At 45.4% G+C, this 24,087-nt stretch overlaps 2 protein-coding genes across 10 annotated transcripts in view; both read right to left on the reverse strand.

Moving 5' to 3' along the window:
* Positions 1-34: 34 nt before the first annotated feature.
* On the reverse strand, positions 35-11,286 carry SIRT5 (sirtuin 5). 3 transcript variants are annotated; one of them, XM_055800167.1, is made up of 9 exons: positions 11,174-11,286; positions 10,491-10,629; positions 7,905-8,038; positions 6,150-6,375; positions 4,489-4,576; positions 2,692-2,745; positions 1,665-1,788; positions 715-830; positions 35-256 (listed from the first exon to the last, which is right to left on the reverse strand). In XM_055800167.1, the coding sequence occupies exons 2-9, from the start codon at positions 10,609-10,611 to the stop codon at positions 181-183; spliced, it is 939 nt and encodes a 312-aa protein (XP_055656142.1). In that variant the 5' UTR covers positions 10,612-10,629; positions 11,174-11,286; the 3' UTR covers positions 35-180. The 3 variants fall into 3 exon arrangements, with proteins under 3 accessions (XP_055656142.1, XP_055656141.1, XP_055656140.1); XM_055800166.1 differs by lacking the exon at positions 11,174-11,286 and adding an exon at positions 10,912-11,042; XM_055800165.1 differs by lacking the exon at positions 11,174-11,286 and adding an exon at positions 10,816-11,016.
* Positions 11,287-12,645: 1,359 nt separating this feature from the next.
* The window catches only part of KIF13A (kinesin family member 13A), a 120,607-nt gene continuing 109,165 nt past the window's right edge, over positions 12,646-24,087 (reverse strand). For 6 of the 7 annotated variants that reach the window (XM_055800157.1, XM_055800156.1, XM_055800155.1 and 3 more), the window contains 2 exons: positions 16,189-17,284; positions 12,646-15,300 (listed from right to left, as the gene is read on the reverse strand). In XM_055800157.1, the coding sequence (XP_055656132.1) occupies positions 15,014-15,300; positions 16,189-17,284 (1,383 nt within the window). In that variant the 3' untranslated portion in view covers positions 12,646-15,013. Of the gene's footprint in view, positions 15,301-16,188; positions 17,285-24,087 lie in introns of those variants that run through there. The other variant, XM_055800160.1, reaches the window with a different exon arrangement.

Here is a 24,087-nt window from a genome sequence, read left to right on the forward strand (position 1 = left end):
CCCGCCGCGCGCGCAGACACAGAGGAGGGGCGAGGGGGGGCGGAGCCCTGGGGCGCGGCGGGACCGGCCGCCCGTTTATTGCCCGGTGTGGGGGGACGGGACGGGACACACAGACATGGAACGGGGGAGGGGCGGGGCACACAGGCACGGCCGGGGGGAGCCCCCCGGCCCCCGCGGCGCTCAGGCGATGATCTCGGTCGGGTGGCGCGCCAGCGCCGGCGGCAGCGTGCTCCCGCAGGGGCCCGGGAAGTGAAACCTGCAAGGAAGCAGCCGGCTGAAGGGGCGGGCGGGCAGCCCCCGTCCACCCCCGGCACCGGGCATAGCGTTCCCCCAACCCCCGGCACCGGGCAGCGCCCCCCACCCCCCCCCCCCCGCACCGGGCATAGCGTTCCCCCAACCCCCGGCACCGGGCAGCGCCCCCCAAACCCCGCACCGGGCAAAGCGTCACCCCCCACCTCCGCACCGGCACCGGGCAGCGCCCCGCACTCCCCACACATCCGAGGGTGGGGGTCGGTGTCGGGGCCGCGCTGCCGCTTCCCGGTGGGCCGAGGCACGCCTGCACCCTCGGGGTGGGCCGGTCCCCCGGCAGCCCAGCGCCCGCCCGCACAACCCGCCTCTGAAGCACGGGGGGCCGCGCGCCCCAAACAGCGTTTGCTTCAAACTCCCCGCGCGCGTTGGGCGTTTTGAACGGAAGACGGAGCCGAACGGCCTCACCTGAACCTGCTGGTGGCGGGCGTAGCTTCCGTGTTGAACTCCGCCACCGGCACTCCCCGGGCGGACACCTGAGGGGCGAACATCGCGGCAGGGTACACCACCGAGGAGGTCCCCACCTGCAGAGCCAGGGGACACAACCACAGGTGGGGCAAGGCCGGCAGTTAACGGGCAAACCCGACCAACCCGCAAGGTGAGGACGCCCCCGGCATGCTGGATGGGCAAACCGCTAAAGCTCGGAGGATCCCTAACAGAAATGAAACCAAACCAGGATCTATATTCAGCGTCGCTGTATATATAGTTACTTAGTATAGCATAAGAACTGGGATTTTTTCCTTTGAGGCAACCCAAAGAAGCCCATTTGTGGATTATAACGGTACATCAAAAAAAAAAATAAATATCCCAGAAACACAAAATGGCAGACTTCGCCATCAGGAAAACAAAACAAGATGTTCCTTCTGTTACTTGACATCATTCTGTGAAGGGTACACAATATTCTGGGCGAGTGCTTTGGTCAGCAATCCGGAACCTACATGGCACGTAAATAACCTCACAAAAAAAGCAGCACATGCTAACAGCTAGCTACCTTCTTAAAGCATTTTTTTTTAACTGAGCATCAAAATAATCATATAATCACTGCTTGAGCAATTCAACAGCTAAACGGTATTAGCCAGCCTCTAACACTCGAGCTGCTAACAGCCGTGCACACCAAACGCAGACTGCAGACGCCAGCTGAGCAAGATGCACCATGCCAAACCCACTGATTTCCAAGCACTACATGTAGATTTTCAAACTTCACAGTCTTCTACTATTTTACACTTGACACTAAGGAGTCCCTCCAGGGCTTTCAGTTCCCTCAGGGAAGCAGAGATGCATCTCCTTTACCCAGGAGGTACAGCTCCAGCATGGCTTCCCTGCCGGTTACGAGGCACGGTAACAAAAGCGTCACTCACTACCAAGCAGAGGTCGCAGATGTCAAGCTCCTTCTCAACCTCTGTGAGGATGTCAGGATCCAGGGTTTCGCCAAACCACACAACGTGGGGACGGAGGAGCCCGTTGCAGCCATCCTCCTCACACCTGTTCAAAGATCACAAAGGGACAGCGTTATGCTGCTGATGCAGACGCTTCAAGCTGCAACACGGCACAGCAGTTTTCATTTTCATCTGGGCTCCTCACCTGCCCTCACCTTTCTCCCTTTTCTTTCGCAGCCCTCCCCCCACCTTCCTCCACCGCGTGCGGGACTGGAGGCAGCTGATGCCGTGCTGCACACGTGTTGGACGTACACACACGCTGCCTGCTCACACCGAATGGGTTGCTGAACAGTTGTTCATCTCAAGATACTTAATCGTGTCTTCCCCTTAACTGAGCTTCTGAAATCCATGAAACATAAACCATAGCGTGTGCTACAGACCTCGGCCTCCATCAACTTTAAAAAAAATGGCCAACAGGTTTTTAAGGAGAAAGTGAACTGCAAGGCAGAAGCATCGCATTAGCCTCTTCTCCTTAGGAACCATAGGAAAACTTTGGTGGCTTCTCGCACCTGCAGCTAGCTACGGCAAAGTTCCAGCCGTTGTAAAAAAAGCACCGTGGCACACTGAGTGCCTGGCAAAGGACTACGCAGTGGTTATACCCAGACTAACAGAAGGTGGCACCTGCAAAATAACAAAACGTTTACTGTGTAGGACATCATGCAAATCTCCTACTACTCCACTTACTACAAAACCCATGAATTTTGGCATGCTTCAGCTTGATGCTCAAGTACACAAGCATGCAATCCCTTTAGCATCATGGTAAACTTCTAGGACACACTCCTGTTGTCCACCATAACTTTAGACTCTGTTCTCTGGGGCAAAGTCCCATGCTTTTTCTCCTGTAGAATGTCTCTGCGTCCTTCCAAAACTAGGTGAGCAGTAACATAAGCCTCTGAGATGCACAAAGCATGAAGAGGTAACAGCGAAAAACAAAGCAATCCATACGTACTGAGGAAGGTCTTCAACTGGAATCACGGCGTCTTCTGTTTCAGGATCTGGAGCCCTGAAGTTACAAAATGGAAATACATATTCAATTGTACAAAGTACGCTTTATACATTAATAAAAACAGCATTCTCTAAAGCACATTCTCCAATCAAGGAATCTTTGCAACTTCAGCCAACTTCAACACCTACTACAACCCCGAAATACCACATGCAGGGCAGGCAGACATTTGTCCAGAATAACCCCAGAGCTAAGCAGCTGGAACAAGCTGGTCAAAGTCTGTCAAAGGCACAACAAATATTTATGTAGCTATCTGGTGAAATGTAAAGGGAAAAAAACCCTAAAAATCTATGAGCATATGCCTGTCCTGTCCCCTTGCCCCCCTTTTTTTTTAATGGCAAAAGAGGATGGCTAGAAAAAGGACTGACTGATTCTTCTGCAACTTTTTAGGTTGCAGAAATCCTGGTAACTGATGCTTCCCTCCTGATTGTTTCACACATCTGTACATTAAAGACCTGTAATCACGAGAATCTTATTGATGACTTGAAGGACAAAAGCTACTAGGTGCTCAAGAGATGCAGAAAAGGACAAGAAATGTATCAGGTGATGACAGTCCAATTATAAGGAATACGCATCTGGTTTAATAAAAAACCTGGAAGGTGAAGGAGATGGGAGTAAACACACATTGTCAAGGAGTACAGTTAGTTGATGTCCAATATAAGAGTTTCAGACCATCTGAAATAGTTCTAATTAAAACATATATAATGATGTGCTAACTTAGAGGTTAGCAGTTACTCATTCACAGGACTGATGCACCAGAAGGCTGCGCTGCCAGCCAGCCAGAGCTGGGCAGGCTGGAGAGCTGGGCAGAGAGGAACCTCATGGAGTTCAACCAAGGCAAGCGTCAGGTCCTGCCCCTGGGCAGGGACAGCCCCACGCACCAGCACGGGCTGGGCTGGCCTGCTGGGGGGCAGCTCTGCGGGGAAGGGCCTGGGAGTGCTGGGGGGCAGCAGTGTGCCCAGGTGGCCAAGGGACTGGTGGGATCCTGCGGGGCATGAGGAGGAGCGTGGAGGGGATCCTGCCCTCTTCTCTGCCCTGGTGAGGCACATCTGGAGTGCTGGGTCCAGTGCTGGGCTCCCCAGTTCAGGAGACAGGGAACTGCTGGGGAGGGTCCAGCAGAGTCTGTGAAGATGATGAGGGACCTGGAGCATCCTCCTTAGGAGGAAAGGCTGAGCGAGCTGGGCCTTTGCAGCCTGGAGAAGACTGACAGGGGATCTTGTCAAGGTCTACAAATATTTTAAGGGCGAGTGCCAAGAGCATGGGGCCGGGCTCTTTTCAGTGGTGCCAGTGACAGGACAAAGGGCAACAGGCACAAACCGCAACATGAGAAGTTCCATCTGAACATGAGGAAAAACTTTCCCTTGAGGGTGCCAGAGCACTGAACAGGCTGCCCAGAGAGGTTGCGGAGGCTCCTTCCCTGAAGACATTCAAAACCTGCCTGGACGTGACTGTGCAACCTGCTCCAGGTGACCCTGCTTGAGCAGGGGGTTGGACAGAATGATCTCCAGAGGTCCCTTCCAATCCCAACCAGTCTGTGATTCTGTGAGTTATGGTATCATGGGCTCTCACTGAAGTCACCAAGCAGTACACTCGCCTTTCAAAACAGTTGTGTAAAATTTAAGCAGTAATACTATTAAAGTAAAACGAGGTGGTTGGCTGAAACTCCTGTATGCTCCTAAAATGGCCCCTTTTCTACAAGAGCAAAGTAGAAAATACAGAGAGTTTACGAGGCAGACGTATTACCCTTTCCCAGCCAACGCAGGGCATATTGGACTCTTGTAATTCGCAGCTATGTTTCCACAGTTGGTGCATCGAGTTTTAAATAAACTACCTGAAACACAAAGAGGAAACACCAGGCAGGGATGAAGCGATTTCTCCGAGGCACGGCTGTACAAGGAAGTTGTTGTGTTCATCCTAGACGGCCTTTATTTGACTTTGAAGATTATACCTTGTGGGTAGCTTACTACAGGAACTTTAACAGCCAAGTGCTGAAAACTGGCAGCATTATGAATGAAATGCTGTTTACACAGCACTTACACACGCTTTTGTTCAGCAACCCAAGGTGAGCAGCATCACAATAACTGCACAGACCAGGCCCAGCTAAGACAGACACAACCCTTCCAGCTAAAAGGCTGCAGTGAACAACAGCAACAGCCTCTCTAAGCTACGATTTATCGCCTTGTTCTACGTCACAACATGAATAATACACAGCCTCCTAACAATATTTCAGAGGAAATTCATTATTTAAAGTATCACCGAGGGAGATGTTTTCCATTTATTTCCATTTATTGCTTTTCCCCCTAAATCAGAAATGTATTCTTAAAAAAAAATAAAATACTCGTTAACACTGTTTTGTTTTATGCAAAACTCCTCAAGCCCAAGACTTTTGTAGCAGTAGTAACGTGCTGTAGAGATGTGCAATATTACCAAGACTTTAAAATAGTTTCTTTTTGTAAAGAAGGAGGACAATCAAAATTAAACTATACCCAAGGCTTTATCCTTGGATCCACAACTGCAAATAACTTCGTGCAGCTCTCCTGGGTCCAGATCACAAAGTAGCGGTACGAAATCCCATTTAAACCTCTTGTGATACTTAAGTTAAAAAGCATTATACTGCTGGATGGGACTGTGTCCTGGGAGACCTCCGCCCTGTGGCAGGGCCTGTGGAGTGGAGAAAGGAGGAGTGGGGGCACCTCACAGGATGGGGAAGGGCCTCCCCACCCTCGTTCTTTCCACACCTGTATATTTCCTCAGACCAAAAGCCCCACTGACCCCCACCCACTGCACCTGCCTTGTGCTCCTCTGGCATTTGCACAAGAGGGCAGGAGCGAGGAATGCCACTAACAACAGTGAAGACAGAGGGAATGCCAGTGGGTGTAGGAGAGAAAGGCAAGGAAATCTCATTCATTGCCAGCCCCTTCTTCCTCCTGTAGCCAAGGACTGCACAGGTGGGTCTTTAAAGGACAGGGCAGGGCACAGGGAAAGCACCGGGGCTCGTCAGACTGGTCTCGCTGGTACACTCTTTACTGGCAGCAATACTGGTCTGGCACGACCACTACCACACAGTGGAAGTCCTCATAGATTATTTTCTCCTCTTCTAAGCAAGATCAGCAAACGTCAATATCCACATGCACTCAAGTGGATCCAAGGCAAAACTAAGCAAGCAGGAAGGGAGAACCAGTTCCTGTGTACTGTCAGAATCCATTAAAAAAGAAAGATGAGAAAGAGAGGCTGTGAAGTACCCAAAACAACTTCTGAAAGACAACAGGGTGATACTGCAAATAACCTGATGTGGGTTTCTATCATTTGAAAGACAGATTTCTTTTCTCGCAGTACTTATCCCGCTCTCTCTTCTCCCCGCCCAGCTTTGCTGGCCTGCAGCAGCCAGGTAAGCTGATTCTTACCATGAATTTCTAAGAGGTGCTTTGTGCCTGCCTTTCTGTGCAGCTCATCAATATTCTGAGTAATGACCACAACGCTCCTTCCTTGCTTGCTCAGTCGCCTTTCGCACTCTGCAATGGCAACATGTGCAGGATTTGGATGTTTACTCAACATCACTTCCCGGCGGTAATGGTAAAATTCCCATACACGAGAAGGGTTTCGTGCAAAAGCCTCCGGAGTAGCCAGCTCCTGGAAAAGACATTAACAATTCATTCCACCAACAAAAGGACAAGACAATCCCCTCCCCAGGCTGAAGCCTGCTGCCATTGACACTGCTACCAGCATAACAAGATCATCAAAAGATGATTAATTATAACCAGATGCAGTTGACAAGAATATAGCTCGATAGTCCTTATGCAGATGACAAATCTAAAGTATCTTATCAAATGAGGAAATAATATCAGTAGTGTGGTACATGGCTTGACATAGTACACTCAGACCTTATTCTGTGCTGCCCTACTGAACTATTTGGAATTTAGTACATCACAAAGATGAGATATTTCAATGCACACGATTTTTAGCATTCAAAACTCTCTTTTCCACACCAGCCATAAAACTCAGCATCATGTGGATATATTTCCTTCACTAGCAATTTCTTTTCTGCCTTAACTTAATCATAACACAAGCCAAATTACAGCCATTGTCAAAACCAAAGTCTAACGCCTTGTCTTTTATGTGCCGGTAAAATCTAAGCTATACTTTTCACAACAACTTTAAATTTTGCCTTATCTTTTTTTAAAACATGGAGTAGCTCAGTCTAATGCTTCAATGCACACTTCTACGGATATAAAACCACCAAATGCAAGCTTTCTGATGCAGAAGAGCCAGGCATTTATACACACCCATGCTCTGTTTGAATTGACAGTCGCCGAAAGAAAAAACGCATCTTTAGATTTGAACCATCTTGAAAAACTCATCCCTCTGACTCCTTTACAACTTCTTCAAATCTTACATGAATGCCGCCATTAAAAACCATAATGAAAGCAAACATGATTGCAGTGTTTGGGACAGCAGTTACTGGCAGTATAACAGTTACCTGGAACATCTGCGGCACCATGCAGGGTCAGACTCACAAGGCACCTATACAACTCACACATTTCGGTGCTCACCGCTGCACCACTGCACCCCACAGTGTCTGCTTCCACCTCCTCTCCCACCCCAGGGGCTCCCAGCACTGGCACGATCACACCAGCAAGAGAGAGTTTGTGGGAGAGTTCAAGCCTACGAGGAACCCTGCCCCCAAACAAACAAAAATCCTAAACGATTTTTAAAGAGTATTATAAGAAAGCGAGATTAAAACAACTAGGTGTTTTGGTAGAAGTTTCTTCAGAGTTTGAAACAGGAAAGGCCCCACGAGGTAGGAAAACAGCGAGGGTGTCAAAAGATGAGCAAACAGCTAAGCTGCAAGGCAGCAAGAAAACAAGGAAGATAGAAAGACCCAGAGCTATCTGCAAGAACACTGTTTTTCCCGAACAACCAATAAACCAAATGACAGAGAAGAAGAAGAGGCAGCTGCGCAAAGCAGGCCCCCAGGGCACGAGGGAGAGCTGCAGGCACAGCTGCAGGGAGAGCATGTTCTGTCCCTACCACAGCACTTCCACCTTCAAAGGTACCGTCCTCTGACCCCTCTCGCTCAGCTGCCCGATGGGCAGAGCAGCACAGCGACGCAGAGAGCAGCACAGCGACGCAGCTATGCAGCTGCTGCCACCAGTACCTACCTGGGCTTGCCACTTTCTCCAGAAACCTCCAGCCCCTCTGAAAGTAGGAACTCCACTCTCCGCACTGACGCCGGCTCCTGTGATAATGGCTATATGCTTCGCTTTGGCAAACACTTCTCGAAAATCGGCCATATCTGTGTGTGAGAAGAAAAAAACAAATGACCATTCAAATGCTTATACTTTTATTTAAGAGGCCATACAGACAGTGCTGGCAAAATTATGCATCCAGAAATGGCTTCCATGTACACCTCCCGCGACTTTAACTTCAGAATACTAATTTGTTTCTGTATATTAGAATTTGACAGGCAATTCCTGGAGATCCTCAAAAATGTATGTGAGCAAGCTCAGTAGGCCAGCATATATTAAACCATGACTATACTCAATATTTGAAAGACAGAGCATTATACCAAAACCCCACACTAGATGCTACCCCGATAACAACTGTTGCCAACACCAGCCAGGCACTGTTTGCTTCCTAACTGTAAGGTAAGAACCTGAGAAAAAAAAATTATTTACATTTAGCTACAAAGTATCACCTTCAAAATTAAGGTAATTTGGGAAAAGACATTTCCTTCTGAGGCATCTTGCCCATTTTCTAGGTTTGCAATTGCATTTTCTATTTTTGAATGTATGTTCCCTCCATTTTTCCCTGCGTGGTAAAGTAACTGGGAAAAAGATGGGAAATCTCCTTTGTGGTTTTCTACAAGTCAAAACAAGATTAAAAAGGAACAGGTTAACCACAGAGAGAGACAAATTCTCTTCCAGTTTACCTCAGATACTAATTTTAAAGCAACATATCTTAGAATCACAGAACGGCTGAGGTGGGAAAGGACCTCTGGAGATCATCCAGTCCAAACCCGCTGCCTAAGCAGAGTCAGCCACAGCAGATCATCCAGGAGCATGTCTAGTCAGGTGGGTTTTGAGTTTTTCCCAGGATGGAGACTCCACCACCTCTTTCTGCACAACCCATTCCAGTGTGTGACCATCCTCACAGTAAAGGAAAGAAAAAAAAAAGAAAAGAAAAAGTGTTTTCTTGTGTTCAGATGGAATCTTGTGTGTTTTCATTTGTGTCCATTGCCTCTTGTCCTGTCACTGGGCACTACTGAGAAGAGTCTGCCTTGTCTTTGTTCCCTCCCACCAGATGTGTTTATGCATTGACAAGATGCCCCCAAGCCTGGTCTCCTCCAGGCTGAAGAGCCCCGGCTCTCCCAGCCTCTCCTCATATGCCAGATGCCCCAAGTCATTAATCACCTCTGTAGCCTTTTGCTGGACTCTCCAGTACACCTGTGTCTCTCTCATACTGGGGAGCCCAGCACTGGACCCAGCACTCCAGGTGTGTCTCACCAGGACTGAGCAGAGGGGACAATGTCTACCAGGGCCCTCAATGTCTTTTCTGCAGAGCTGCATTCCAGCAGGTTGGCCCTAGCCTGTCCTGGCGCCTGCGGTTATTCCTTGCCAGGGCAGGACCTGGCACCATCCATTTGCTGAAATTCAGGAGATTCCTCCCAGCCTATGTCCCCAGCCTCTCAAGGTCCCTCCGGGTGGCAGCATGACCCTCTGGTGTATCAGCCAGTCCTCCCAGCTTTGTATCTAGATACTTGCTGAGGGGGTACACTGTGCCCCATCATCGAGCTGATTAACAAAGATGTTAAACGCTACTGGCCCCATTACTGACTCCTACAATATGACCCTAGTGACTTGCCTCTAGGTGAACTTAGAGCTGCCGATCACAACCCTAACCTTCACAATTTACTATGTGGTTCATTTTGGGGTGGGGTTTTTTGGTTGGGTGGGTGGGTTTTTTTAACCAGAGGCAGGTAAGTTTTGACGAGGAGAGTCAGTCTTTGGAAAAGTCCCAAGACCCACTGGGCAGAGAACACTATGATTCTGATGCCCCATCTGCTGTCATACACCAGACCTCACAAGCTCTTGAATTTGTGAAGAACAGGCCAACAGTCCCCTTGGTCTGGTCTCCCGGCTCTGACAGCAGCTGAACACTGATGCTCAAAGCAGAGAAAACAAGTGCATCTTGGCTACCCAGCTGCCAGGGGTTTCGTTGTTCCACCTGTGCCGTTCTGCCTGCCGATCTTGAGTTAAGGCGCATCCTCAAATTAAAAAACAAAACCAAAACACACCCCACCTCACCCCCCAAACAGAGAGAGAGTATTTACTACCGCTTGAGCGAACAGTCTGCCTGGGGTTACCCAATATCCCGCTACTCAGTTGTTACAAATGCTCGAGGTCCTCCATAATTCTTGTACAAAGAAATAAGGAGCGACTTTTATTACCCATTAGGATTATGAAAAGGAAATGCAATTAACTAGCGCATGTTAATGTGCATCAATTATAAGTGCTAAAACCATGCTACCAGGCAATCGTCCTGACTATGCCAGGGTTTTGGGAACTACATGTAATACAGGCATAGAAGACAAATTTTAGCAGCTGGGGGGGGGGAAATCCACTTTTCACTCTTCTAAACATTTTGAATTAAACTATAGACTTCACCTATGACACGAAACCTTCTAAAATTTCAAATTAGCTTGAAAACCCACCTGGGGTACTAAAGCAAACAAACAGATATCTTACTTGAACTGGGACGAGCCATTTCCCAGCAAAACTTCTGTTTCTTTGAAGAGGCAGCCTTAAATCCAGAATACACTTGGGAAACCAGCCTTCTAGAGGTAAATTGAACGAGACTCATCAGCATCCCTCGAAAGTATTTCACCTGCAAAGAAATAAATTAAATGCCAGAGGCCTGTTCAGGGACCAATCTCCCTGTAAGGAAACCTCTGTAAAATAAAGATGAAAGTATTATTCCTTGTTTTCTCCCACATCTTGACCTCCCCCACACACACCGCAAAGCACAGCCACCGCAAACCCAAGCCCCTCCAACCGGGATGACTGGTTTTACCTGGTTATACAAACCAAAGCCCACCGAGCCCTTAAAATAACATTTGCTAAGGCACAAAACGGTACCGTGACGGATTATTTTCTTAAATAACTGAACCTCCACCATAGCGTCTGACGGAAAAACAACTCGCAGGAAGCCGGCGGGCAGTTTCAGGGGCAGGGTTGGCCCGGGGTGCTGAGCTGAAGCGAGCGGCCACCTCACGGAGGCCTGAGGAGAACCGCGCCGGCGGAGGGAGACGCGCTGAGGGGGGGGAGGGGGGAGCGGCGTCCCCCCCCCTCAGCGCGTCTCCCTCCGCCGGCGCGGTTCCCCTCAGGCCTTCCCTACGTCCGCGGGTTCGCGCCCCGCCGGGTGTCCTTACCTCAGCGGCGGCGACCGCGGCTGTAAGACGCGGAGGGCCGAGGCGTGCGGCGCCTCACGTCCCGCCCTGGGTTTCCTGAGGGGGCGGCCCTGGCTGCGCTCCGCCCTCGGTCACTGAGGTACGTGAGGAAGAGGGTGGTGTGGAGGGAGGGGAGGGATGGAGGCAGCGCAGCTCTCCCAGCGGGGAGCTTTCCCTACTTGGAGGTCTCAGGGAATGGCGCTAGGAGAACGTATTAGGTTAAATTATACATAGGTCGGGAAAAGCTGGATGTTTTTTTCGAGTACCGCCGGTCTGCGGCCCACCTAGGTTGGGAAAAGCTGGATGTTTTTTCTAGTACCATCAGCCAGAGGCCCATCCTTGGGCATCCACAGTTTACGTGTTCACCCTCAAAAGTCCTGGACGCTGCTTTACTAGCACGTCTCTGACAGCTTACACTTTCCACGGTTTTTTATGAGGAAAGCTGTTGTTAAGATTGTTTTCCAGCAGAAACATGCCAGCAACCACTTTACTCCAGCCTTTTCCCCTCCACCCTTCCCCAACAACTCACCAGTCCTTTTCACTCAGCCTGAGATTTGACGTTTTCTCCTTCCAGTTCCATCAATTGCCAGCTACACAGATGAAGAGGTCCCCAATGGACGTACCCACGCTGGGGGAGGTCAGTCCCACCACACTGAGCTCCCAGTTCCACCCTGGGGAGCCAGTGACTCCGGGGCTGGGGGACAGAACACCCACGGGGGCTCCCAGCCAGCTCCCCTGGCACCTCACTGCTTCATGGCATTTATCACTTAGACCATAACAGCAGGGAAAACCCTGCTGCTGCAAGCACAAAGCAAGCCTTTTGTGGGGGAACATCCAGCAGGACTGATTAAACGCTCTGCTTCTGCTTGTTGGACTGTACCAGCTCTGGCTGAATCTCCATAAAGGCATATATGCTTGAAAAAAACCCCACATAATAAATTCAGAAAACAAGATGGATGGCCAGTATCATCTTACTTAACACTGTAACAATCCTGATAGTGAAAATCAGGTAATTCTGTCTGGGCTGCAGGGAGATGACAGGTTTGTTTTGGCAGGTCAGACAATCAAGAGATTGGCTCTGCCCTGCGTTACTCAGTGTTATGACTGGGGTTGATTTGTTGGTTTTTTAATTCAAGGTCTTAGTATGGATTGTACATCCTGCTTATTAGACAGTGTATTTTAGACTCTGGTTAAGATTAATATTAAACAAACTCCCAAACAATTAAAAGCAATGTGCAGTTGGACTATAACCATGGGGTTTTTCCACCGATTAACAAAGTTCAAGATGGCAAATGACTAGTCTGACATTGCTAGCAAACAGAAAGTGCTTCTGTTTATGTGCCAGAATTTTGAGGAGCACAAAAAGTAAAATGATTGCATTTTCACATTACCTCATTAGATATGCTCCTTCCAACTTCAAATAAATTCAGGGCAGGGCATGTTAACAGGCAAGGTTTGCTAAAGTACATCTCCTTTAATAGTAACAGAAGTCATGATAGCACAGCTTATGCAAAGCAGGTACAGCACAAAACTAGGTTGGCTTGTTTTGGTTTCTTTGGTGTGTACTGATTGTACACCCCAACAAGCACAACTATCCCAGTGTTTCTGAAGCAGTCAATCAATCGTGCATTCTGTATTCTCAAAGGTCTAAAACCATGAAAAGCCTAGCTCAACTGATGCTAACCTGGTCTAAATACCGATTCTTTGCCATCAGAAAATGGCCACATTTTCTTTCCAAATTGTTTGTCATGGCCTTGGACAAATATGTTTATGCAAATATGTGAGCATGAGTTTTCTTAAAAGCTGTATAAAAAATATGAAAGTGACATCTAAGATTAACTTCAAGACAGTGGTGCTGGGTGCACAGCTGGCTGTGTTCCATGATCATCTCTGCCTGATAAACTTCTACATAAAATGTTTTCTTCTATTACAGCAATTTCCTCCAGCAGCAGTACCATTAATGCATTGGGTGCATTATGAAGATCCAGAAGCATGAAACATTCTGCAAAGACATTCATTCCACCAAAATCAATTAACACATACAAATCCTGCCTCAGAAGAGCCAAAACCTACGTCAAGGGCAAGTACATTGACCTCATGCCCCTTCCTTTCACTACTCCCACAGCACGTTACCCTTCCAGCTGCCGTGTTGTACGCGGCTGAGGCATTTACATATTTAGCAATGGGTATGCCTTGTCCGTCTTCCAGGAACTTGTCCTGTCTCCCCTTGACCCACATAATGTCATTCCCTGGCAGGAGTTCCCCCTCCAAGCTCCGCTCCCTCTCCTAGGCGGGACAGGGAAAGCAGCTGTGAGGAACACGTATCCACAGGGGCTGCTGTTCTCCTCTTACGCTTCCTGAATCAGTCAGTGTTAAAACAGGTTAAGTACCATCCAGTCTTCCACTTGAGTCGTATTGTCCTTCAGCGTTTTTACAAAGTACTTTGCATCTGAGCACCGTCACCTAGACACAGCTTACTATTTGACCGTGAAACCTGATTGTACCAAATACAAGCAAAACGTCGTTTTGTTTTTAAATCCCAAGTAAACAGTCTGTATTCTAACACACAATAGGTCTGTACCAATTAAATACAGTATGGCAGTATATAAATTACAGTTCTTTACAGTAAATAGTACAATACAAGAGTCCACTTACTGTACACAACAATCAAAGAAAGAACAGCAGCTTTTCAGTAAGGTCCCAGGTATCTCAATCATTCACTTGCTAAGAAACAAAGAAGAACAGATACAGCAGGCCATTCACTTCACTCATTTTTACCATGTTACTTTACAAAATATCCAGAACGCTTGTACAGGCATCTACAGTATCTACATGTGGAACAACCTTCTTAGGAATTCATGAGCACCAGACACAAATCCCTCCATCATTCCCATTATTAAAATAAAACTTTACAGATTAAAATTACTTTAGCAGGTTCTATTTCATCTCAATAATAACCAGCAAGTAACAAGTGCAAAGTCTGCAATCATGATCCATTTACTGCTTCTTTGTTTCCCCATTCCCCACCTCCCCCCCCCCAAAAAAAAAAAACAAACCCAACAAACCACAAAACCCCAAACCCCAAAATGTTGTCCTCTCACACCCTTGCAGTAATACTGTTTTCTGCAGTCAAGCTGCCCCGCTGGCTTATGTTAACATGTGAAATGCCAGACATACAGCTTCAGGCATTGTTAGTCATTTCCATCCAATGCCAAGTCAGCACAGTGGCAGGCCTCTAGGAAGACAAGAAATACGAAGCAGTTGGATATTTCAGTGTGCTTAAACACGGAACATAAGGCTGCATGGTGCCCAGTGACTAAAAGAAATGTGGCACCAAGTTATCAGTTAAAACATTTACAATAGAAAGATATAAACAGCAAATGTGTCAGTCTAAAACAAGTTCTTTGGTAATTAAGAACAGCAAACCATAGTTGTTGTTTCTCTCCGCCCCCCCCCCCCCCCCCCCCCCCCTCCCCCAAATATGGATTTACATCCTGGTTTTTCCACAATAAAATATTTTTTGTTGTTTAAAATATATCTCCCAAGTTGTTGCGTAACAAATAGTCCAGTACCTCAGTTATCTACAGATCAGCTTTAACTGTATTTTAGTGTGCAGCCATATCTGCCCACTGGCAGACAAACTATAGATACACATTCATATATATATAATATATATATTATTTATAAAAAAATTAGAGAATGAAGTCAAGGACTCTAGAGAATACACATTCCATATGGACAGATTAAAATGTACAATAGCTTCAAAAATCCATAAAGTTTTCTACACAGGGATGCGTGTAGTAAGTGCAAAAATACTGCGGTTTAGTTAATCCAAGATTTCCTGTTCTCCTGTTTCCTGGAAAAAGCAGAAGCTGCTGCATCTCCTGAATTGCAGAGGACTTCTCCTCCTGTTTTAGGAGCGGATGATGAGCCTTGAAGCACAGAACTTCTCCGTTTCTCTGAAGTGGAAGATGCCTGAGACCGTGAAGTGCTACTCCACTTCCTTGCAGGAGCTGGTGCTTTGCTGAGGCGCCCAGGACGAACAAAGACGCCGTGTCGTGGTTTGCAGTGGAAGTACTCTCTGCCTCTTACAACTCCATCATGCTTCCCTTCAATGAAAATAAACACACAGAATTAATTGTTGGTACTTTCATTAGCACATACAATTGTAGTGTTGCAGTGTGAATACCTTTGTTTATCTCTCAAATAATCAAGATTGTCAGTGCTGACTGACAGAGCCAGGTGCACACACCAGGTGCTAGGGAGAGCAAAACCTCGAAAGGAGGGCTCCAATTGTGACCAAAAAGATGACTTCCTGAACTATTGTTTTGTCAACTAGCAGTTTAAAAAGTCAAACATTTGTTCATTTCACAAAATAAACTATCCTCAGAACCAATTGCTTACAAAGCCTAAACCTCAGCTCCCAGCAGATCTCTAGTACCAGTGTTACTATCTATGAAACTACTAAAAACATTTTTAGAAGATTGGAAGCATCTCTGGAGGAGCTGATTTTTTCTGACCCCTCCAAATTGAAGTTATAGAAAACCTGTGTTTTGTAATTAAGCTTTCCCCAGTGGAAAAAAAAAAAAATCAAAACTAAAACCTCTGAAAGCTACAGACACCAAACCAATTTGACAAGCGATGCCCACTATTAGTACTGCCCACGAACATGCACACTGATTTAAAAAAAAAAGAAATCTGCCAATTTTGGGCTTTGCTTGTTTTTCTGATCTATGAAAACAGATGGGTACAAAAAGAACTACCACAACATGCCAAAGTATTACCCTGCATACAGCCAGAAGAACAGGGCTTTAAGACAGTTAAAAATTAATCAAAGCATCCCTATAAACAGGAAGCCTAGAACTGGGCGTAGCAGGTACCAAGCTACCGTGAAATTGGAGGCACTTTCCAGGACTGAACAGCATTATGATTGTAGTGCAACTTTAAAAATAGATCACACTAGCTGCATAGATAACCCAGAGTATATTTAGTCTTACCCAGCTGAACATTGAGTTCCACTCCAACCCAGATGCCAGCTGAAAAATCCACCGTTCCAACGTATCTCACCGTGCCCATCTTATTACTTCCAACACAGACTTGTTCACCCACGGCCATCCAGCTAGGCAAGACATGGGCTTGATCTGCAGAAGCACCTTCTTCACAATCGGAACCATCCAAGTGGTCCTTCCCAATGAAATCGTCTATGGAAGTATCAGGATAAGCCTCGTGGCCTTTTACCAGTGCAGAACAAAAAGGGCTTTCCACAGCACCTGCAAGCCGGTCACCGACTGCTGCGGCAGAGCTCAGCTGGCCCACGTGTGCGCTCTGCTCCTTGTCAGTGCCTTGGGGTAACTCCAAGGCGCTCACTCCGTTAGAGGAGACGAGGGAACACGACTGCGGAGCTGTCGAATGGTCAAAGTCTTTTCCATCTTCAACGCCCATGAACTCTGTAAAGGAGTGATCCTCCAGAATGTCCGTTGTGTGCTCAACTGTTGCTTCACGTGCTGAAAACTCAATTATACGACAGGTATTTTTGCTGTCTGAGGAACTTAAAGCTGAAAACGATCCAGCGGTGGGTAACTGCTGAGAGTCTCTGTCAGTGGCATCGAGGGACAGTGGTACTTGTTCCGTTAAGGCACTGTTTTCTTTCAGTGGTAACACAGATAACTTTTCTCTCGCTAACTCCTTTTCTGACTCTCGACATTCCTTGTTCGAAGAAGATCTTAAATCATGTGCAAGAGATGATCCTGAGGGATCATTAGAGTCCAGCTCCTTCGTGTGACTGGCTAGCTGGTCTGTGCTATCACTACAGGGAACAAGCATGTCAGACAGAGTAGCATTAGAGGCACTGTGGGAAAAGTAGCCACTAGTAATACTGCTAGTGGTGGGGCTGCGGGATACCTCTTTCTCAAGAACACGTGAACTCATGAAGTCTGATTTAGAAGAAAACCACTCCCTGTTCTCCAGGCTAGCATTGTAAACACTGAAGTCAGCAAACTCCTCCGGTATGTAAGGCCGGAAATTTTGAAAACTTTGTGGACTTATCAGCTTCTTATTAATGGCCTCCAACTCACTGTCTTCCTCCTCTGAGTCCTGCAAAAGAAGGGAGAGTGGCATGGGATTAGGAACCTATGACAGTAAAGTTTTAAAAATAAACTAACCTTCCTTGATTTTTTCCCTTTCTGAATGTGAAGAATTATATACCTTTAATATTCTTCAACTGAATGGAAGACACTTATAAAAAGAGCTGCTGGGAACATATCCTGCCTACACTGAGCTATTCAATTTTTAGAAAATAAAGATAAATTCTAAGTATTTCAGTAAAATATAAAGCAATAGAGTTTGGTATAAGGAAAGCTCACAACATGAAGAAGTTGTATGTTGGCATATTTTCATCATACTCAAGATTTTTAAAGCCATGTACTATAAACTCCCCCCCTCAACCCCACCCTGGTTTAGACTAATTAAACCAATTAAAGGTATTCTATAGAGCTAATTGACCACCTAACAAGATAAACATATGAATGGAAGCAGCCTTACAGGGTGTCCACTGCAATCCCAATTATTGAAAACTATCCTGCACAACAGGATTTTCTGTTAATCTGATACCAGCGAAGCTAAATATTTCTGCTTACCCCTGACTATCACACCTGAACATGTTCAGGATGTTTGAAAATAAAGGCAAAAGGATCATGTACTACAGTGAATTTTCAAGGAAGCATTTGTATGCAGGGAAATAAGCATCATTAATCAACCTGGCGGAATTTGGAGGTACATCCCTGAATTTCCCTTTGCTAACGAGCGTGATGCACTGTGACCAGCCCACAAACGTGGCTTTCGGAGTCCACCTGAGGACTTCAGTCTGTCAAGACGCAGCCGAGAAAAACCCCAGCAACATGGTTAGGCTGCTCCCCCCAGCACAGAAAATACTGCAGGCAGGACTCCACATGCATGCTTTTTGAAGTACTTGATTTTTCATATAAATATATGCATGTATTTATATATATGCATATATAAACATACGTATATAAATACACAAACCTGTATTAAAAACACATACATATTAAAAATGGTTAGTTCACAGCAAATTCCTATGGGAAAGAATAGTATTTTCAGAAAAATGGAAACTGCTGCAGTACTTAAGTTTAGAGGAACTCGGGCACTTATTATTTCTCAATTCCTTTATCTGCATCATGTATTTCAGCTACTGATCAAGGCAGATCCTGTGTGATATCTGAAATAGTTCAATGCTTTCAGACACCTGCCATGAATCACCAATGGTAAAGGAAAAGCACAACACCTAAGCAGGTGACCAACGAATGAGAATACATCAAGTTTAAGATAAACAACCTCTTGAAAATGTTTCCTATACGTCATAATAGCCAAGACTGCTCAAATAACTTCGTACAACAAAGCTTCAAATACACAGACAGCAAACAGGTTTGTTCAGTTTGCACGTGTCGGAATAATCACAGAATTGTTGAGGTTGGAAGGCACCTCTGGAGATCATTTAGTCCACCCCCCTTGCTCAAGCAGGGTCGGCCAGAGCACATTGTCCAGGACTGTGTCCAGTCAGGTGAGTTTTGAGATCTCCAAGGATGGAGGTTCTATAACCTCTCTGCACAACCCATTCCAGCATTTGACCATCCTCACAGTAAAAAAAACATATGTTGTGTTCAGATGGAATCTCATGTGTTTTAATTTGTGTCCATCGCCCCATGTTTTAATTTGTGTCCATCACCCCACATCCTGCCGCTGGGCACTACTGAGAAGAGTCTGCCTTGTGTTCTGTTGGGTGGTTTTATGCACTGATAAGATGTCCCCCCGAGCTTGGTCTCCTCCAGGCTGAACAGTCCCAGCTCTCCCAAGCTCTCCTCATACATCAGATGCTTCAAGCTATTAATCATCTTTGTGGCCCTGCACTGGACTCACTTCAGTAATTCCTATCTTTCTTGTACCAAGGAGCCCAGAAACGGACACAATACTCCAGACACAGCCTCACTAGTGCCGAGTAGAGAGCAAGGATCACCTCCTTCAACCTGCTGGTGATGTCCAGTATACTGTTGGCCTTCTCTGCTGCAAGGGTGCACTGCTGGCTCACGGCCAACTTGCTGCCCATGAGGACCCCAAGACACTTCCAGGCACAGCTGCTCTCCAGCTGGACAGCCCCCAACGTGTACTGGTACCTGGCGTTATTTCTCCCCAGACGCAAGACACTGCATTTCCCCTTGTTGAACTTCATGAGCTTCCTCTCTGCCCAGTTCTCCAACTTGTTGAGGTCCCTCTGAATAGTAGCACAACCTTCTGGTTTCATCTGTAAACTTGCTGGGGGGAGGCTCTGTCCAATCACCCAGGTCACTAATGAAGGTGCTGGAACAGTACTGGCCCTGGTACCGAGCCCTGGTGTAGACCGTTGTGTCACCAGCCTCCAACAGGACTTTGCACCTCAGAACACAGCCTCTGGGCCCAGGTGTTCAGCCAGCTGTTAATCCACTCTCCACCTGTCTAACCTGTACTTTGTCGGCCCATCCATGATGTTGTTATAGGAGACAGTGTCAAACGCTTTACTAAAGTGAAGGTAAACAACATCCTCTGCTCCCTCCTCATCCACCAAGCTAGTCACCTTACTGTGGAGGGCCACTGAGGTTGGTCAAGTGTGACTCCCCTTTTGTAAATCCATGCTGACTAGTCCCAACCACCTTCTTGTCCTTCATGGGTTTGGAAACGCTTTCTGGAAAGGTACTCTCCATCACCTTCCCAGAGACAGAAGTGAGGCTGTCCAGTCTGTAGTTAGCTGGATCTTTCTTCTTTGTCCTTCTTGAAGACAGGAGAGATACATTTGCTCTCTTCCAGTCTTCAGGTACCTCTCCCTATTGCTACGACATTCAAAGACAATTGAGAGTGGCCTAATAACAGTATCAGCAGCCAGCTCCCTCAGCACTGTGGGTATGATTAGTTAAACAAACATGCAGTTTGCTTAACTGCTCCCCACCCTGGAGGTACTCTACCAGGGCAAGTCATCTTTGTTCCACACTTTCTCTTGGGTCTCAGGGGCATGGGATCCCTGAAGGCTAGTTTTACATATAAAGGTTAAAAGTAAAGACGGCACTGGGTATGTTGGCCTTCTCCAAGTCATTTATGACCAGTTCCCCTGCCCTATTCAGCAGTGCAATTAACTAAAACATCCTCATAGGTATATATTAGAAAATCCATGCTTATGTAACAAGCTCTTTCTCCCAGCCTGGAGGTGGTGGTGGGTTTTTTTCCTAGTTTTTATTTGTTTGAATTGTAAAAAGAACTGTAAAAATGTTGTAAATGACTCCACTCTCCTTTCATCCTCCATTTTTTGAAGTGATCACTACTTGCTATGACCCTTATCTATAATAAGGTCTCATTTTCATTCCTACCACGTTCAAGCTCATAGCAGACATAATTCAGTCATATTACCCATGCAGAACGGCCTCTTAAGCTGAATCAAGATTTCCAGTACTATTAAAATTCACGTTGGCAGAGCAATCAGTATCTGAAGAAGATGCTTCTACTTGGGTAAGTATATCTGACAAATCCAACCAGATTTCAATTATTAATATTTGTTCAAGTAAAGGCTTGGCATCCTTTGCTTACTAGTTTTTACAGCTCTACTTCAGAGTTATTTCTCAAACAAAATTTGGATGAAGGCTTTATTTTGCAATTATATATTTATCTGAAAAGGAGTATTATGAAAAGTCACGTAAGACTATTGAGAATGATTTATATTATTGAAGATCTTGTTCTTTACCTCTGAAATCTACAGGTAGTCCCTTTAAAATTGAAGGACAACATTAATAGCCACTTTACTGAGACTATGAATACCCTTCTCCAAGCACTGAAGCATTATACAAAATGTCTTTTTTGCATATTAGAGTATACCTGTTGCTTGTCTGTGAGGGACCTTTTCTTAATCATTCTGCTTACTCCTTCCCTTTCACCATTATTGCTCATGCAAAAGTAAGTTTTGCCCTATGCAGAAACTTGTAGTCTGCTGCTTCTAAAATATTACAAACTCTGGTGTTTATCAAATACAGTGGGTTTAAGATACCACATGAACTCCAAATCGATAAGCATTTAATGATTTCTACTTGATACTACCTAAACATCCACTTGAAACCACACCCAGAGTTCTTTGTTTCCCCTCTGCAAGATTCCTCATTCAACTGAAAGAAAAAAAATTTCTTAGTACACACAGGGCCCCTTTTCAGATTCAGGCTGGGTAAGAGTCACTGTAACTGAGAAATGGCTCTGCAGACACACAGACATTGGTGACTTGATAAGGAAAAGTCAAACAACTAACCACATTGTCAGCTGTGTGTCATTTCAGGTTTATCTATCATCATAAACACAAAAGGTAAGGTACAAAGAACCAGTCTTATTACTAGAACATGGGTTGTAAAGAATGCTGTAACTAGGTGATGAGACATCACCTTGTGACAGACAAAAGATGCCCCATGTGGGGACAAGAAATATTTCCTTTCAAAGCCTCTCTTGAGCCTCCTGACTAGGAAATTCCAGAAACAAAGCAATTTCAGGGTTCTTCAAATTCCTGCGGATGTAAGATGTGGGGGGGGAAAAAGAAGGAAGTCACCTTGTACTGCTCAGGCTATTGGTAAGAAATGAAGATAAAATCCTTGAAAAATTGTTAAAGAAACTGCAGCCACTTCCCTGGGAAGTAACATAAAGACTATAATGAAAAATAGACTTAAGAAGGGGTAACAGAAAGAATGTGCCAGCAACAACTAAGGAGACAAGACCATATATCAAGATTTAGCGATTTCAGAAGCAAAGTAAGCAAGAACGCAGAGCAGCTTCTCTATACTTGCTTTGAAATAAAGATAATGCATAGTTAAAAGTTAAAGTATCTCAGTTTTCAAACTCCTAGATTATACCTCCCAAATAACCTCAGAGATGTTAGTCCCCATTTTACTAATTTAAAAATCAGTAGTATTTATTTAATAGTCGTTGTACCACCAGTGCTTCAATTTTCATTGAAGCAGTTTTCATAGGAGGATTTGCTCTTAAGCCAAACCCCCCTTAGATGTGTTAATTACAGGCAGTATTCAAATACTTTCAATATGAAAACATTTCATCTGACCTTAACATAATTCCACTGTACTTGCATATTACACCAAACATGCCCTTACGTCATGCTGTTCAGCAATAGTTGCGGTATTAAATGCATGTGGAAGTACTGTCTGAAATTTTAGGTTGAATGCTCTGTTTCAGGGCAACTGAATAAAGGTATTTTTTGTTAACTGCTCCCCCCCTTTGACAGATGTGTTTTGAATATTCAAGAAGAGTAAAGAACAGATCCCAGAGAAAAATGAGAAAAAGACCAAACATCATTCTTACGCCTACTTTGATGCAGAACATCAGTCTAGTTGATCTTGCTAGCTTCCTGCATGTTTAGTCACTTTTAATTCTACAGCATTTTTTATATGTTGTAAGATGCAAGTAAGCATCACACCAGAAGCAACACCAATCATCCAGTGATTAATTAGGAGTATGAGGCTCTGTACCTTGGTGTGATCATTTACAATATTAATTAATACTGTGTAAACTTCACTTTCCATCAGATAAAGAGGAACAGTCAGCTAAGTTTCACGTGGAGCAGTGACGCTGCCCTAGTGTAATCTCTGAATTCATTCTGAGAGCACTATTCACCCAAATATGTGAAATATATACTCTGTCCTAGTTAAAACATAGACTTGCTCCAGCTCTGAAAAATGAGAGGCAGCCTAGGAAGCCTACATCTTACAAAGGCTTCCTTCCTAAAGGGATAAAAAAAAGCCAGAAGCCATTCTTTGATAAACTCAATGCCATAAGCTAGCAAGGCTATGTAAAATAGCTGTCACAACGTCCTCCCCACTAGCGGCTGCTAGTTCTTGCCTGCCACCCCAGTATCTTACTCAAGTGTCCATAAGGTGATCAGACAGTGCAGTAAATCCAAATGAAATACAGCTCCATGGTAGTCTAGCCGTCAGCTGGATGGATCAGTTCCCTTGATGTGACTTACTATGCAACTGACCAAAACGCTATGTTGATGCAAGGGAGACGTCAGTGCAAAAGTGTAGAAGCAAGCAGCTGAGAACTGAAAGAACAAGCTCTTTTCAGGGCCCTGTTGGCTACAGCAGCTTTACGGTATTCAACAAATTAGTTCCATTCTAATTGGAAAAGCCTCATGCAGGATGTTGCCCTTTTCCAGCTCAGAAAGCTTCTGCTTATCTGTGGAAAGCAGCACAGGCAAATGCCTCAGTTAATTCAGGGCATGCGTGGGGTGGAACCCTGATTTACTCAAGGGATTAAAACTGCCCTCAAGTTGCTACAGAAAATTCTGTAACGATTTAGTTTCCAAGGGATGTTTTTCAACATGCTAGAAGATTCTGTCTTCCAAATACCTTCATACTATTTGTATCGGTAACTCAGTGTGAGTCACCATGTCAGCTACCTTATGGAAAATTAACATGACTGAAAATAAAACAGCTGCTTCTCAAAACCAGCAGCCAAGCTTCAAATATATACAATAGAACACTCAGGATACTTTGGTATAACAACCTACAAAACAGCATTAAAAATCCAGACCAGATTTTTTAATGGCAGGAATGAAAATAACTGTCGAATAGGAAGAATCCATCACTAGTACTTTGTGGTGAGAGGCCTATAATACTTATGGGAAATAATTTGAAGTTTCTGAATTTTAAATCTAAAGCTCTGATTAAAGCAAGTATTTACAGCCATGTTCCACAGCCCAAAACCAGAGTCCATCATACAGCAGAAACGATGATACAACTTTTGTTGAAGCAGCAGTGAGAAAAGGATTTTTGGCAGGTGAAGATTAAAATAAAAGCCCTCCACCTCAATTC

This window comes from Falco peregrinus, chromosome 3, assembly GCF_023634155.1.
Source record: "Falco peregrinus isolate bFalPer1 chromosome 3, bFalPer1.pri, whole genome shotgun sequence".
Classification (NCBI taxonomy): domain Eukaryota; kingdom Metazoa; phylum Chordata; class Aves; order Falconiformes; family Falconidae; genus Falco; species Falco peregrinus.

What these genes read in the sequence shown, in the direction of transcription:
- SIRT5 (XM_055800165.1), bottom strand. Translation starts at nt 10,920, where the DNA reads ATGGTGGAGGTTCAGTTATTTAAGAAAATAATCCGTCACGGTACCGTT. An exon ending in CCAGTTGAAGACCTTCCTCA is followed by an intron (nt 1,789 to 2,691) that starts GTACGTATGGAT and finishes ATCTTTGAACAG; the next exon opens with GTGTGAGGAGGATGGCTGCA. An exon ending in CCCGCCACCAGCAGGTTCAG is followed by an intron (nt 257 to 714) that starts GTGAGGCCGTTC and finishes GCTTCCTTGCAG; the next exon opens with GTTTCACTTCCCGGGCCCCT.